This window comes from Zosterops lateralis (assembly GCF_965231275.1).
Source record: "Zosterops lateralis genome assembly, chromosome: 33".
NCBI classification, from domain to species: domain Eukaryota; kingdom Metazoa; phylum Chordata; class Aves; order Passeriformes; family Zosteropidae; genus Zosterops; species Zosterops lateralis.
The window spans coordinates 3,455,026-3,471,766 of NC_139793.1; the positions used below are offsets into that span (position 1 = coordinate 3,455,026).

General features: G+C 44.8%; 1 protein-coding gene and 1 long non-coding RNA gene across 2 annotated transcripts; both read right to left on the reverse strand.

The window, feature by feature from the left end:
* Window positions 1-1,011: 1,011 nt before the first annotated feature.
* RPL10 (ribosomal protein L10) lies at window positions 1,012-16,352 on the reverse strand. The gene is made up of 7 exons (XM_083881457.1): window positions 16,278-16,352; window positions 16,128-16,164; window positions 13,983-14,041; window positions 12,358-12,465; window positions 9,287-9,425; window positions 2,804-2,966; window positions 1,012-1,195 (listed from the first exon to the last, which is right to left on the reverse strand). Exons 2-7 carry the CDS (start codon window positions 16,148-16,150, stop codon window positions 1,043-1,045), a joined length of 645 nt encoding a protein of 214 aa, XP_083737583.1. The 5' UTR covers window positions 16,151-16,164; window positions 16,278-16,352; the 3' UTR covers window positions 1,012-1,042.
* Window positions 6,055-7,615, reverse strand: LOC310921347. The gene is made up of 3 exons (XR_014592115.1): window positions 7,533-7,615; window positions 7,338-7,449; window positions 6,055-6,198 (listed from the first exon to the last, which is right to left on the reverse strand). It is a non-coding gene; the product is annotated as an uncharacterized lncRNA (long non-coding RNA).
* Window positions 16,353-16,741: the final 389 nt, after the last annotated feature.

Sequence of the window (16,741 nt, forward strand, 5' to 3'; positions counted from 1 at the left end):
CAGATTTTTGGGTTTCCCCATGAATTTTGGGGTCCTCCTGCAGATTTTTTGGGGTCCCCCATAAATTCAGGGTTCCCCCATAAATTTTTAGGGTTCCTCCATAAATTTTTGGGGTCCCCCATAGATTTTTTTAAGAGTCCCCCATAGATTTTTGGGTTTTCTCTGCAGATTTTTGGGGTCCCCCACAAATTTCTGGGTTCCCCCATAAATTCTGGGATCCTCCATAAATTTTTGGGGTCCCCCTGCAGATTTTGGGGTCCGTTTTGCAGATTTTGGGATCCCCCTATAGATTTTGGGGTCCCTTTAGCAGATTTTGGGGTGTATTTTGGGTTTCCTCTGCAGATTTTTGGGGTCCCCCATAAATTCTGGGATCCCCCATAAATTCAGGGTTCCCTCATAAATTTTTAGGGTTCCTCCATAAATTTTTGGGGTCTCCCTGCAGATTTTGGGTTCCCTCATAAATTCTGGGATCCCCCATAAATTTTTGGGTTCCCCCTGCAGATTTTAGGGTCCCCTTGCAGATTTTAGGGGTCCTTTTATCAGATTTTGGGATCCCCCTATAGATTTTGGGGTCCTTTATCAGATTTTGGGGTCCTTTATCAGATTTTGGGTTCCGCTTTGCAGATTTTTGGGGTCCCTTTAGCAGATTTTGGGGTCCATTTTGCAGATTTTTGGGGTCCCCCATAAACTCAGGGTTTCTCCATGGGTTTTTAGGGTCCCTTTATCAGATTTTGGGTTTCTTCTGCAGATTTTGGGGTCCGTTTTGCAGGTTTTGGGGTCCCCCGTAAACTCAGTGTTTCTCCATGGGTTTTTGGGGTCCCTTTATCAGATTTTGGGGTCCGTTTTGCAGGTTTTGGGGTCAATTTTGCAGATTTTGGGTTTCTTCTGCAGATTTTGGGTTCTGTTTTGCAGATTTTTGGGGTCCCCCATAAACTCAGTGTTTCTCTATCGGTTTTTGGGGTCCCTTAGGCAGGTTTTGGGGTCCCTTTGGCAGGTTTTGGGGTCCCTCTGGCAGGTTTTGGGGTGATTTTGGGCCCCTCCCTCAGGCGTGCAGGGCCCTCCAGCGCTCGAGGGGCCCCCGGGACGGGACGTACTTGACGCCGCAGCCGTCGGGGATCAGCCGCTTCTGCGCCACCATCTCCTCAAAGGCGTCCGCGTTGAACTTGGTGAAGCCCCACTTCTTCGAGATGTGGATCTGGGGGAGGCAAAAAGAATAAAAAAAAAGGTTAGAGGGAACAAAAAAATTTAAAAAAAAAAAAAATTGGTCAGGGGAGCCCAAAAAAGGAGAAAAATTTGGGTCAGTTTTTTGCCCAAGAGGAAAAACTTTTGGGGTCTCCAGGTTCTCCCCGTCCCATTTATTTCAGGGATTTATTTTGGGATCCTCCTTGTTGAAAGTTTGGAGGTTTTGGGGCTCTTCCCATCTCAGTAAAGCCAAATTTCTTAGAGATTTGGATTTGAGAGAGGGGAAACCCAAAATAAAAGGGTCAAGGAGACACCAAAATTAATCCACCAAGAGGAAAAAAATTTGGGGTCTCAAAGTTCCCCCATTTGATTTATTTCAGGGATTTTGGGAGATCCTCTTGTTGGAAGTTTTGGGGTTTTTGGGAACCCTGAACTTGGTGAAGCCCCATTTCTTGGAGATGTGGATCTGGGGGAGGCAAAAATATAAAACAAAAGGATGGAGGGGATCCCAAAAAATAAAAAAAAAAAATGGATTTGAGGTGTTTCAAAAGGGTCTGGGGGGTTAAAAAGGAAATATTTGGGGTTAAAAAAGGGTCTGGGGGGTTAAAAAAAGGTTTTAAATTGTTTAAAAATGGGTCTGGGGGTTAAAAGTTTAAATATTTGGGGTTTAAATGGGTCTGGAGGGGTTAAAAAAGGAATTTGGGGAAGTTTGGGGGGAATTTGAGGACAATTTTCAGCATTTTGGGACCCCCAGAGACGAAGAACAAAAACCGGCCGTGACGGGTCTGGGGAATTTGGGGAGGGGGATTTTTTTGGGGATGTTTTGGGGTGTCCCAGGGTGTTCAGGTTTTCCTGAATATTTTTGGGGTGGTTTGGAGGGAATTTGGGGAGGTTTGGAGTGAATTTGAGGGGAATTTTAGGGGAATTTTCTGGATTTTGGGACCCCCAGAGACAAAGAACAAAAACCGCCTGTGACGGGTCTGGGCAATTTGGGGAGGGGGATTTTTTTGGGGATGTTTTGGGGGGTCCCAGGTACCTCCTGGCACAGTGATGATGGAGCTGAGGAATTTGGGGAGGTTTTTGAGGGAATTTTGGGGGAATTTGGAAGGGTTTGGAGGGAATTTTCTGGATTTTGGGACCCCCGGAGACGAAGAACTGGAACTGACCGTGACCGATCTGGGGAATTTGGGGAGGGGGATTTTTCTGGGGTGTCCTGGGGCTATTTTGGGGTATCCCAGAGTGTTCAGGTTTTCCTGAATATTTTTGGGGAGGTTTGGAGTGAATTTGAGGGGAATTTGAGGGGAATTTTCTGCATTTTGGGACCCCCGGAGACAAAGAACAAAAACCGCCTGTGACGGGTTTGGGCAATTTGGGGAGGGGGGTTTTTTTGGGGTGTCCTGGGGCTATTTTGGGGATGTTTTGGGGGGTCCCAGGGTGTTCAGGTTTTCCTGACTCTTTTTATGAGGGTTTGGAAGGAATTTTGGGAGGTTTGGGGGGAATTTTAGGGGATTTTTTTGGATTTTGGGACCCCCGGAGACAAAGAACAAAAACCGGCCGTGACAAGTTGGGGCAATTTGGGGAGGGGGATTTTTTTGGGGATATTTTGGGGGGTCTCAGGTACCTTTTGGCGCCCGGGGAACTTGAACTTGGCCCTCCTGAGGGCCTCCACCACGTGCTCCTTGTTCTGGGCCTTGGTGCGGATGGACATGATGACCTGGCCGATGTGAACCCGCGCCACCGTCCCCTGCGGCTTCCCAAAGGCCCCCCGCATCCCTGTCTGCAGCCTGGGGGGGGAAATGGGGAGGGGGCTGCGTCACGAGGGAGTTCAGAGAGCCCAGGGACAGCCCAGAGCCAGCCCAGAGACCCCAGACCCATTTACAGAAGGAGTTCTGTAGCCCCAGTTATCCCAGGTCTCGTTAAAGTGGGGAGTGGGATCCCAAAACAGCCCCAAAAATCCCTCCCTGATCCCTGTCTGGAATCTGGGAATTGGAAATTGGGGAGGGGGCTGAGTCAGGAGGGAGTTCAGAGACCCCAGACCCAGCCCAGAGACCCCAGACCCAGCCCAAAACAGGGTTCAAGCCCCCAGACCCATTTACAGAAGGAGTTTTGTATCCCCGAATCTTCCCGGTCTCATTAAAGTGAGGAGTGGGATCCCCAAAATCTCTCCCTGACCCCTGTCTGCAGCCTGGGGGGAAAATGGGGAGGGGGCTGCGTCAGGAGGGAGTTCAGAGAGCCCAGAGCCAGCCTAGACCTGCCCAGAGACCCCAGACCCATTTACAGAAGGAGTTTTGTATTCCTAGTTCTGTTAAAAGTGGGGAGTGGGATCCCCAAAATCCCCCCCTGATCCCTGTCTGCAGCCTGGGGGGGAAAATGGGGAGGGGGCTGCACCCTGGGGGAGTCCAGAGACCCCAGACCCAGCCTAGACCTGCCCAGAGACCCCAGACCCAGCCCAAAACAGGGTTCAAGCCCCCAGACCCATTTACAGAACAAGTTTTGTATCCCCGGATCTTCTGGGTCTCATTAAAGTGAGGAGTGGGATCCCCTAAATCCCCCCCTGATCCCTGTCTGCAGCCTGGAGAGGGAAATTGGGGAGGGGGCTGCATGGGGAGAGTCCTCAGAGCCAGCCCAGAGACCCCAGACCCAATTTGGAGACCCCAGACCCATTTACAGAACGATTTCTGTATCCCCAATCCCATTAAAGTGAGGGGTGGGATCCCCTAAATCCCCCCTGATCCCAGTTTGGAATATGAGAATGGGGAAATTGGGGAGGGGGCTGCACAGGGGAGACCCCAGACCCAATTTGGAGACCCCAGACCCATTTACAGAAGGAGTTCTGTATCCCTAATCCCATTAAAGTGAGGAGTGGGATCCCCTAAATCCCCCCTGATCCCGGTCTGGAATATGAGAATGGGGAAATTGGGGAGGGGGCTGCACGGGGGAGACCCCAGACCCAATTTGGAGACCCCAGACCCATTTACAGAACGATTTCTGTATCCCCAATCCCATTAAAGTGAGGGGTGGGATCCCCTAAATCCCCCCTGATCCCATTTTGGAACATGAGAATGGGGAAATTGGGGAGGGGGCTGCACGGGGGAGACCCCAGACCCAATTTGGAGACCCCAGACCCATTTACAGAAGGAGTTTTGTGTCCCCAATCCCATTAAAGTGAGGAGTGGGATCCCCTAAATCCCCCCTGATCCCGGTCTGGAATATGAGAATGGGGAAATTGGGGAGGGGGCTGCACGGGGGAGACCCCAGACCCAATTTGGAGACCCCAGACCCATTTACAGAACGATTTCTGTATCCCCAATCCCATTAAAGTGAGGGGTGGGATCCCCTAAATCCCCCCTGATCCCATTTTGGAACATGAGAATGGGGAAATTGGGGAGGGGGCTGCACGGGGGAGACCCCAGACCCAATTTGGAGACCCCAGACCCATTTACAGAACGATTTCTGTATCCCCAATCCCAATTAAGTGAGGGGTGGGATCCCCTAAATCCCCCCTGATCCCGGTCTGGAATATGAGAATGGGGAAATTGGGGAGGGGGCTGCACAGGGGAGACCCCAGACCCAATTTGGAGACCCCAGACCCATTTACAGAACAATTTTTGTATCCCCAAGGGGAGTTTTAAGCCCCCAGACCCGCCCTAAAGGAGATTTTGGTGCCCCCAGGACAATTTTCGGTGCCCCCAGGAGGATTTTGATGCCCCAAAAATGAATTTTTGTGCCCTCAGAACAATTTTTTGGTGCCCCCAGGACAATTGTGATGCCCCTAAAATGAATTTTTACCTCCCAAAATTAATTTTAACCCCCAAAATTTAATTTTTACCCTCGAAAATGGATTTTTTATCCCCCCAGGACAGGTTTTTTTTTGTTCCTAAATTTAATTCTGATCCCCCTAAAAATAATTCTGACCCCCCTAAAATTAATTTCTACTCCCCTAAATTAATTTTTTCCTCCCTAAAATCAATTTTTTCCCTCTCTAAAATCAATTTTTACCCTCTCTAAAATCAATTTTTACCCTCTCTAAAATCAATTTTTACTCCCCTAAATCAACTTTTACCCCCCAAAATTAAATTTTCACCCCCTAAAATCAACTTTTCCCCCCCCAAAATTAAATTTTTCCCCCCCAAAATTAAATTTCTCCCCCCCCCAAATTAATTCTGACCCCCCTAAAATTAATTTTAACACCTTTAAAATTCAATTTTCTCCTCCCAAAGGATATTTGTGTCCCCCCGGCCCCTTTGGGAGCCCCCCCAGGTGGGGGAGGGGTCCCTACACAGCCGGGGGGGGGAGGGGTCGCTCTGCGCAGCCATCGCACGCCGGGACCCCCCGGGGCCACGGCCGGCTTAATTAGCTGCGGTTAATTAGCTAATAATTAACTCATTAACTCATTAATGGGGGCCCAGGGCATGCAGGAACCCCTCATGGCTTAATTAGCTGCGGTAATTAACTAATTAACTCATTAATTAACTCATTAATGGGGGCCCAGGGCATGCAGGAACCCCCCACGCCTTAATTAGCTGCGGTAATTAACTAATTAACTCATTAATTAACTCATTAATGGGGGCCCAGGGATACCCCAGGACCCCCCGGGACCACGGCCGGCTTAATTAGCTGCGGTAATTAATTAATTAGCTCATTAATTAACTCATTAATGGGGGGGTCAGGGATACCCCAGGACCCCCCGGGGCCACGGCCGGCTTAATTAGCTGCGGTTAATTAGCTAATAATTAACTCATTAATGAGTGAATGGGGGCCCAGGGCATGCAGGAACCCCCCACGCCTTAATTAGCTGCGGTAATTAACTAATTAACTCATTAATTAACTCATTAATGGGGGCCCAGGGCATGCAGGAACCCCCCACGCCTTAATTAGCTGCGGTAATTAACTAATTAACTCATTAATTAACTCATTAATGGGGCCCAGGGATACCCCAGGACCCCCCGGGGCCACGGCCGGCTTAATTAGCTGCGGTTAATTAGCTAATAATTAACTCATTAATGAGTGGGAGACCTTGAAAATGAGCCTAATTAATAGTGGGAATAATTAATTAATGGTGTGTCCTGGAATGGCTTCATTAACTATGGGAAAGTAGGTAATTAGTGGGGTAAAAGGGCTTAATTAGCTGCGGTAATTAGCTAATAATTAACTCATTAATGAGTGAATGGGGGCCCAGGGCATGCAGGAACCCCCCACGGCTTAATTAGCTGCAGTTAATTAACTAATAATTAACTAATTAACTCATTAATGGGGCCCAGGGATACCCCAGGACCCCCCGGGGCCACGGCCGGCTTAATTAGCTGCGGTTAATTAGCTAATAATTAACTCATTAATTAACTCATTAATTAGTGGGGAAACCCAAAAATAGCCTCAATAATGAGTGAACGGGGACCCAGGGCACCCCAGGACCCCCCGGGGCCTCAGCTGGCTTAATTAGCTGCGGTTAATTAACTAATAATTAACTAATTAATTAATGGGAGACCATGAAATGGACCTGATTAACTGTGGGAATAATTTATTAATGGTGTAACATGAAATGGCTTCATTAATTGGGAGTAATTAACGAATTAATGGGGTAAAAAGGGCTTAATTAGCTGCTGTTAATTAACTAATTAATTAATGGGGGACCCCTAAAATGAGTTTAATTAACTGAGGGGAATTAGCTAATTAATAGGGTAAAAGGGCTCAATCAGATTGTTAATTAATGGGGGACCCCTAAAATGGTCTTAATTAACTGGAGGAATTGATTAATTAATGGGGTAAAAGAGATTAATTAACTGCGGGTAATTAGGGAATTCATTAATGGGGGGCCCTGAAAATGGACTTAATTAGATCAGTAATTAATGGGGACCCTAAAATGGTTTAATTAATTGGGGGAATAATTCATTAATGGTGTGTCCTGGAATGGCTTCATTAACTATGGGAAAGTAGGTAATTAGTGGGGTAAAAGGGCTTAATTAGCTGCGGTTAATTAACTAATTAGTTAATGGGCAGCTCAAAAATAGGCCTAATTAACTGGGGGAATTGATTAATTAATGGTGCACCATGAAAAGGGCTTAATTAACTGCACTAATTAGGGAATTCATTAATGGGAGACCCCTAAAATGGGCTTAATTAGCTGCAGGTAATTAGGGAATTAATTAATGGGAGACCATGAAATGGGCCTGATTAGCTGTGGGAATGAATTAACTTCATTAACTGTGGGTAATTAACTCATTAATGGGGCCCAGGGATACCCCAGGACCCCCCCGGGGCCACGGCCGGCTTAATTAGCTGCGGTTAATTAGCTAATAATTAACTCATTAATGAGTGAATGGGGGCCCAGGGCATGCAGGAACCCCCCACGCCTTAATTAGCTGCGGTAATTAACTAATTAACTCATTAATTAACTCATTAATGGGGGCCCAGGGATACCCCAGGACCCCCCGGGGCCACGGTCAGCTTAATTAGCTGCGGTTAATTAGCTAATAATTAACTCATTAATGAGTGAATGGGGGCCCAGGGCATGCAGGAACCTCCCACGACTTAATTAGCTGCGGTAATTAACTAATTAACTCATTAATTAACTCATTAATGGGGGCCCAGGGCATGCAGGAACCCTCCTTGGCTTAATTAGCTGCGGTAATTAATTAATTAACTCATTAATTAACTCATTAATTATTGGGGTATCCTGAAATGGCCTCGTTAACTGTGGGGATCCCAAAACCCGACATTTTTCTCCAAAACTGGAAATTTTTCTCCACAACTTTTCCCCTTTAACTCCAACAACTCCCCAAAAATTTTAGGGACCCCCTGGAGATTTTGGGGACCCCCTGAAGATCTTGGAGACCCCAAAAACCCCCCAATTTTAGGAAAAACCCCCAATTTTAGGACGATTTTTCTACCGCGAAATCAGAATTTTTTCTCCACAACTTTTCCCCTTTAACTCCAACAACTCCCCAGAAATTTTGGGGACCCCCTGGGGATTTTGGGGACCCCCTGAGACCCCAAAAACTCCCAAATTTTAGGAAAAATCCCCAATTTTAGGACGATTTTTCTATCGCGAAATCAGAATTTTTTCTCCGCAACTTTTACCCTTTAACTCCAACAACTCCCCCGAAATTTTGGGGACCCCCTGGGGATTTTGGGGACCCCCCAGATGATTTTTGGGCCCCCCAGAGATCCCCAAAACCTCCCAAAATTTGGGGAAAAAAATCTCCATTTTAGGACAATTTTTCTACCGCGAAACCGGAAATTTTTCTCCGCAACTTTTCCCCTTCAACTCCGACGACTCCCCCAAAATTTTGGGGACCCCCTGGAGATTTTGGAGACCTCCTGGATATTTTAGGGACCCCCTGAGACCCCAAAAACTCCCAAATTTTAGGAAAAAAACCCAATTTAAGGCCTTCTTTCTATCCCAAAACTGGAAATTTTTCTCCGCAACTTTTTCCCCTTTAACTCCAACAACTCCCCAAGAATTTTGGGGACCCCCTGGGGATTTTGGGGACCCCCCTGGGACCCCAAAAACCCCCCAGAGACCCCAAAACCCCCCAAAATTTTAGGAAAACTCCCCAACTTAAGGTGATTTTTCCATCCTGAAACCGGAAACTTTTCTCTGCAACTTTTCCCCTTTAACTCCAACAACTCCCCAAAAATTTTGGGGATCCCCCCTAAAATCCCCCCCAGAATTTTGGGGACCCCCTGAGTATTTTGGGGACCCCCTGGGAACGTCAAGAACCCCCTTGGGACCCCCAAAATTTTAGGAAAAACCCCCAATTTTTGGGCAATTTTTTCATCCCAAAACGGGAAACTTTTTTCCCTTTAACTCCAACAACTCCCCCAAAAATTTTGAGGACCCCCCGGATATTTTAGGGACCCCCCAGGATGATTTTGGCCCCCCTGGGACCCCAAAAACCTCCCAAAGACACCAAAACCCTCCAAATTTTAGGAAAAATCCCCAATTTAGGATGATTTTTCTACCGCGAAACCGGAAATTTTTCTCTGCAACTTTTCCCCTTTAACTCCAACAACTCCCCCAAAAATTTTGAGGACCCCCCGGATATTTTAGGGACCCCCCAGGCTGATTTCTGGCCCCCCCAGGCTGATTTTTGGCCCCCCAGACCTGTCGGCGCCGGCACAGGAGAGCATTTTGTTGATCCTGATGACGTGGAAGGGATGGAGCCGCACGCGGATGTGGAACCCGTCCTTCCCGCAGCTCTTCACCATGTACTTGTTAGCGCAGATCCGGGCGGCCTCCAGGGCTTTTTGGGGGGAAAAATATGGAATTTAGATAAAATTCAGGGTTTTGGGAAAAAAATTTGGAGTTTTTAGGCGAAAATTTGGAGTTTTTAGGTGAAAATTTGACTTTTTTACGGCAAAATTTGGGGGTTTCGCGCAAAATTTTGGAGGATTTCAGGTGAGAATTTGGGGGGTTTAGGTGAAAATTTGGGGGTTTTATACAAAAATTCTGAGGGTTTAGGGGTGAATTTGGGGTTTTAGGAGAAAATTTTGGGATTTTACAAAAAAATTTGGGGTTTTTGGGTGAAAATTTGAGTTTTTTACGGCAAAACTTGGGGATTTTACGGCAAAAAATGAGGTTTCGACACAAAAAACTAAAGAGTTTTTACACCAAGATTTGGAGGGTTTGGGTGAAAATTTGAGGGTTTTATACAAAAAATTCTGAGGGTTTAGGGGGGAATTTGGGAGAAAATTTGGAGTTTTTAGGTGAAAATTTGGAGTTTTTAGGTGAAAATTTGGAGTTTTTAGGTGAAAATTTGAGGTTTTTTACGCCAAAAATCGGAGCTTTTACACCAAGATTTGGAGGGTTTTTAGGTGAGAATTTGGAATTTTAGGTTCTGGGGATTTTAGTTAAATATTTGGGGTTTTTACAAAAAAAAAATTGGGGTTTTTAGGTGAAAATTTGGGGTTTTTAGGAGAAAATTTGGAGGTTTTAGGTGAAAATTTGAGGTTTTTACGGCAAAATTTGGGGGTTTTACACAAAAATTTGGGGGTTTTACACCAAGATTTGGAGGATTATGTGAGAATTTGGAGTTTTAGTTGAATACTTGGGATTTTTAGGTAAAAATTTGGGATTTTGGGGTGAAAATTTGAGGGTTTAGGAGAAAATTTGGGATTTTTACACAGAAATTTGGGGGTTTAGACCAAAATTTGGTGTGTTACTTGTTAGTGCAGATTGGGGCGGCTTCCAGGGCTTTTTGGGGGGAAAAATACAGATTTTAGATAAAATTCAAGGTTTTGGGAAAAAAATTTGAAGTTTTTAGGTGAAAATTTGAGGTTTTTACGGCAAAATTTGGGGGTTTTACGGCGAAATTTGGGGGTTTCGCACAGAATTTTGGAGGATTTTAGGTGAGAATTTGGGGGTTTCAGGTGAAAAATCAGAGTTTTAATACAAAAATTTGGAGGATTTAAGTGAGAATTTGATATTTTGGGTGAAGATTTGGAGTTTTTAGGTGAAAATTTGGAGTTTTTAGGTGAAAATTTAACATTTCTATGGCAAAATTTTGGGGTTTCGCGCAAAATTTTGGAGGATTTTAGGTGAGATTTGGGGATTTTAGTTGGAAATTTGGGGGTTTTGGGTGAGAATTTGGGGATTTTTACAAAAAAATTGTGGGTTCCCCCCGCACAGGGGGAACTCGTCCACCTTGGCCTTTTTACGGCCAAATTCCTCCAAATTCCCCCTTTTTACCCCCCAAAAATCCCCAAATTTCCTCATTTTTACCCCCCAAAATCCCAAATTTCCGTATTTTACCCCTAAAATCCCAAATTTCCCCATTTTTACTCACAAAAATCCCAAATCTCTCCCCAAAACCCCCAAATTTCTCCCCCAAACCCCCAAATTCCCTCCAAAAATCCCAAATTTCCCCTCAAAATCCCAAATTTCCTCCACAAAATTCCATTATTTCTTCCCGAAAATTCCCCAAAACTCCCAAATTTCCCCCCAAAACTCCGAATTCTCATGTTTTACCCCCTCAGAAATCCCAAATTTTCCCAAAAAAATTTCTGAATTTCTGCTACAAAAAACCCCTCAATTTTCCTCCCAAAAATCCCAAATTTCCCTATTTTTACCCCCCCAAAAATCCCAAATTCTCCCATTTTAACCCTCGAACATCCCAATTTCTCTCCGAAAATCCCGATTTTTCTCATTTTTACCCTCAACCAGCCCCAAAAAATCCCGAATTTTTTTATTTTTACCCTCCAAAATCCCAAAAAAATCCCAAATTTAGCCCCAAAATCCCAATTTTCCCCCCAAAAATCCCAAATTTCCCCCCTAAAATCCCAATCTTTGGTGCTTTTACCCAAAATCCCAAATTTCTCTATTTTTACCTCCCCAAAATCCCACATTTTCCCATTGTTACCCCTGAATGTCTTAAATTTTTCAATTTTTACCCCCAAAAACCTCCAAATTTCAGTGTTTTACCCCCCAAACCCCCAAATTTCCCCCCAAGAATCCCAAATCTTCCCTCAAATCCCTCTATTTTTTTATTTTTTTTCTCAAAAATCCCGAATTTTCCTCCAAAAATCCCAAATTTCCCTTCCAAACTCCCAAATTCCTGCATTTAATCCCCCAAAATCACAAATTTCAGTGTTTCAACACCCCAAAACCTCTAAATTTCGTCTCCAAAACCCCAAATTTCCTCATTTTTACCCCCAAAAAATCCCAAATTTCCCTATTTTTACCCCCCAAATCCCAAATTTTGCTGGTTTTACCCCCTAAAAAATCCCCAATTTCCCCCAAAACCCCAAATATCTCCCCCAAACCCCCCAAACTCTCCCAAAAAATCCAAAATTTCCTCATTTTCACCCCCCAAAAATCCCCAACTTTGGTGCTTTTACACCCCAAAATCCCCCCAAAAAATCCCCATTTTTGGTGTTTTAACCCCCCAAAAAAATCCCCAAAATCACCCCAAAACCCCCAAACACCCCAAAAATCCCCAAATTTCCCCCCAAATTTCCCCAAAACCCCCAAATATTCCCATTTTTACCCCCCAAAAATGCCAAACCTCCCTCCAAAAATCCTTTATTTCCTCATTTTTACCCCCCAAAAACCCCATTTTTTTTTCATTTTTACCCCCCAAAAATCCCAAATTTCCTCATTTTTACCCCCCAAACCCCCAAATTTCCTCCCAAAATCCCAAATTTATCTATTTTTCCCCAAAATTTCCCCATTTTTACCCTCGGAGCTGAGCTGCTCGTACTCGTCAGACACCATGTGTCCGCACAGGGGGAACTCGTCCACTTTGGCCTTTTTACGGCCCAGGTCGAAAATCCGGATCTTCGGGTCTGGAAAAGGGACAGAAAAGGGGATTTTAGGGGAATTTTGGGGGGATTTGGGGTTTTTTGGGGGGTTTGGGGTCATTGGGGAAATTAGGGAGGAGTTTTGGGGGGAATTTTGGGGTTTTTAAGAGGATTTTTGAGTGTTTGGGGAAGGATTTTGGGGTTTTTCAGGAGGATTTGGGGTCTTTGGGGTGAATTTTGGGGGATTTGGGGGAGGATTTTGGGGGTTTGGGGGGATTTTGGGGTTTTTTGGGGGGGTTTTGTTGGAATTTTGGGAGTTTTTGGGGGGTTTTGGGATTTTTTGGGGGGGATTTTGGGGGTTTTTTGGGGGGGAATTTTGGGGGATTTTGGGGGTTTTGGAACTCGTCCACTTTGGCCTTTTTACGGCCCAGGTTGAAAATCCGGATCTTCGGGTCTGGAACGGGACAGAAAAGGGGATTTCAGGGGAATTTTGGGGGGTTTTAGGAAAATTTTGGGGTTTTTTGGGGGGTTTGGGGTCATTGGGGAAATTTGGGGGGAGTTTTGGGGGGAATTTTGGGGTTTTTAAGAGGATTTTTGAGTGTTTGGGGAAGGATTTTGGGGTTTTTCAGGAGGGTTTGGGGTCTTTGGGGTGAATTTTGGGGGATTTGGGGGAGGATTTTGGGGGTTTGGGGGAATTTTGGGGTTTTTTGGGGGGGTTTTGTTGGAATTTTGGGAGTTTTTGTGGGGTTTTGGGATTTTTTGGGGGGGATTTTGGGGGTTTTTTGGGGGGAATTTTGGGGGATTTTGGGGTTTTTGGAACTCGTCCACTTTGGCCTTTTTACGGCCCAGGTCGAAAATCCAGATTTTCGGGTCTGGAAAGGGGACACAGGGGGGGATTTTAGGGGAATTTTGGGGAAATTTTGGGGGGATTTGGGGTTTTTTGGGGGGTTTGGGGTCATTGGGGAAATTTGGGAGGAGTTTTGGGGGGAAGTTTGGGGTTTTTAAGAGGATTTTTGAGTGTTTGGGGGAGGATTTTGGGGTTTTTCAGGAGGGTTTGGGGAGGATTTGGGGTCTTTGGGGTGGATTTTGGGATTTTTGGGAGGAATTTTGGGGGGGTTTGGGTTTTTTTGGGGAGGATTTTGGGGTTTTGGGGAAGGATTTTGGGGGTTTGGGTGGAATTTTGGGGTTTTTAAACCAAAATTTGGAGGTTTTGTGGAGTATTTTGGGATTTTCACCCCGATTTTGGAGGCTTTTACCTCAAATTTTAGGGGTTTTGAGGAGGATTTTTGGGCTTTTTACCCCAATTTTGGGATTTTTAACCCAAATTTTGCAGGTTTTGGGTAGAATTCGGTGGTTTTAGAATAGAATTTTTGGGTTTTCACCCCAATTTTGGGTGTTTGGGGAGGATTTTTGAGGTTTTTAACCCCAATTTTGGGTGTTTGGGGAGGATTTTTGAGGTTTTTAAACCCAAATTTTGCAGGTTTTGGGTAGAATTTGGTGGTTTTAGAATAGAATTTTTGTGTTTTCAGCTCAATTTTGGGTGTTTTTGGGGCAGAACTCACCAGGCACCCCCCGGCAGAACCGGGACTTGGGGTAGGGTTTGTTCTTGCAGTAACGATAACTAAAATAAACAATTAAAAATTCATTAAAAATTAATCAAAAACCCCCAAAAATCCAAATAAATCCCCCAAAAAATCCCCCCTGACCCAAATAAACCCCCCTGGAGTCTCAAATCCTCCTGGTTTGAAGCCCCCAGACCCTTTTTAAAGCCCCAAAATTCGATTTTTTTATCCTCCAGACCCTTTTAAAAGCCCAAAAAATCCTTTTTTATCCCCCCAGACCCTTTTTAAACACCTTAAAAATCCCCTTTTTAACCCTCAGACCTTTTTTTAACCCCCCAGACCCTTTTAAAAGCCCCAAAATTCCTTTTTTAACCCCAAAGACCCTTTTAAAACCCAAAATATTTTATTTTTAACCCCCCAGACCCTTTTAAAAGCCCCAAAATTTATTTTTAACCCCAAAGACCCTTTTAAAACCCAAAATATTTTATTTTTAACCCCCAGACCCTTTTAAAAGCCCCAAAATTCCTTTTTTTGATCCCCCCCAGACCCTTTTTAAACCCCTCAACCCCCTTTTTTAACCCCTCAAACCCTTTTAAAACACTTTAAAATCCTTTTTTTACTCCCCAAAACCCTTTTCAATCCCAAATATTTTATTTTTAAACCCTTTTAAAACACCTCAAACCCTTTTTTAACCCCCCAGATCCTTTTTAAACCCCCCAAAATTGATTTTTAAACCCCAAATATTTCCTTTTTAACTTCTCAGACCCTTTTTAAACACCTCAAAATTCCCCTTTTTTATGCCCCAAACTCTTTTTAAACACTTTAAAACCTTTTTTAAACCCTAAATATTTCCTTTTTAACCCTTCAAACCCCTTTTTTTATCCCCCAGACCCTTTTAAAAGCCCTAAAATTCCTTTTTTTTTAACCCCCAGACTCATTTTTAACACCCCTAAAGCTCCCAGGCCCTTTTTAAACACCTCAAAATTCCCATTTTTTAACCCCCCAGACCCTTTTTAACCCCAAATATTTCCTTTTTAACCCTTTTAAACACTTAAAATTCCTCTTTTTAACCCCCCAGACCCTTTTTAAACCCCTCAAACCCCTTTTTTAACCCCCAGACCCCTTTTTAACCTCCCCAAACTCTTTTTAAACCCCAAATATTTCCTTTTTAACCCCTCAGACCCTTTTTAAACACCTCAAACCCTTTTTAAAACCCCCCAAAACCTTTTTAAACCCCTTTTTTTTAACCCTCAAACCCTTTTTGACCCCCCCAGACCCTTTTTAAGACCTTAAAACCTTTTTTTAACCCCCAAACCCCTTTTAAACCCAAATATTTCCCTTTTTAACCCCCCAGACCCTTTTTAAATCTCTCAAAATATTTTTTAACCTCCCCAGACCTTTTTAAACACCTCAAGGCCTTTTTAAACCCTTCCAGACCCTTTTAAAGCCCAAATATTCCCTTTTTAACCCCCCAAATTGCTTTTAAACAACTCAACCCCTTTTTTAAACCCCCAGACTCTTTAAAAACCCCTCAAACCCCTTTTTAAAAGCCCCAAAATCCCTTTTTTTTTGCCCCCAGACCCTCTTTAAACCTCTCAAACCCCCTTTTAACCCACCCAGACCCTTTTTAACCCCAAATATTTCTCTTTTACCCCCCAGACCCTTTTTAAACCCCTCAAACTCCTTTTTAATGCCCCAACCCCTTTTTAAACGTTTTAAAAGCTTTTTTAAACCCAAAATATTTTGTTTTTAACTCCCTGGACTCTTTTTAAACCTCTCAATTCCCTTTTTTTAACCCCCCAGACCTTTTTTAAACTCCTCAAACCCCTTTTTAACCCTCAAATCCTTTTTAAACACCTCAAACTCCTTTTTTAACCCCCTCAAATTCTTTATAACTCTTTTTTAACCCTTTTTAACCCCCTGGACCCTATTTAAACCCCTCAACCCCCTTTTTTAACCCCTCAGACCCTTTTAACCCCCCAAAACTCCCTTTTAACCCCCTCCTTGACCCCTCAAACCCCTTTTAACCCCCCAAACCTCTTTATTTTCCAAGCCCCTCAAACCCACGGACCCCATTTTCACCCCATGACGTCACTCTCACCCCCCATTACGTCACTCTCTTCCCCCCCTTACGACGTCACTCACCATCTCGCCGGCCGACGGCCCATGGCGGCTCCGGAATCTGCTAAAACACAAAAAAAAGACTAATTTAAGACGTCTAAACCACATAAAAACCCTTAAAAACCCCTTTAAAACCCTTCCAAACCCTTCCCGCCCCTCACGCCACGTTCTGACCTCGCCGAGAGCCGGAAACCGAAAGAGGCCGGAAGCGCCTGCGCGCTCCTTTTATACCCCCCGCCACTTCCGGTGGCGCCGCTCACTTCCGGTGCCGCTCTGGCCAACTCATGGCGGGAAAAGACGGGGAAGGTCATGGCGGGTTTTGTGAGCACTGAGGGAAGAGTGAGAAGCTTTGAGGAGGAAAAGGAGAGGGAAAAGCGCCGTGAGGAGCTTGAAAAGCAGCGGGAATGAGGAGAAACCATAAAAATTAAGGAGACGCTCTGGCGCGCTCGGGGATCATAGAGAGGAGCGGCTCAGCCAATCAGAGAGCAGGGAGGAACTGCGCAGGCGCAGTGAGGGCGGAGGGAGGGGAGTCGGCAGGGATTGGTGGGGTGGATGCTGATTGGTTGTTTTGAGTGATGTCATTGGTAATTTGCATGACCACGCCTTTTATGCATAGTAATGAAGGGAGGGTTTGGTGA

Coding starts and splice junctions, on each gene's coding strand:
- RPL10 (XM_083881457.1), bottom strand. CDS start 16,150: ATGGGCCGTCGGCCGGCGAGATG. Junction 9,426..12,357: donor CGAGCAGCTCAGCTCCGAGG/GTAAAAATGGGG, acceptor CCCCCCAAAAAG/CCCTGGAGGCCGCCCGGATC. Junction 1,196..2,803: donor AGTTCCCCGGGCGCCAAAAG/GTACCTGAGACC, acceptor TGCCTCCCCCAG/ATCCACATCTCGAAGAAGTG.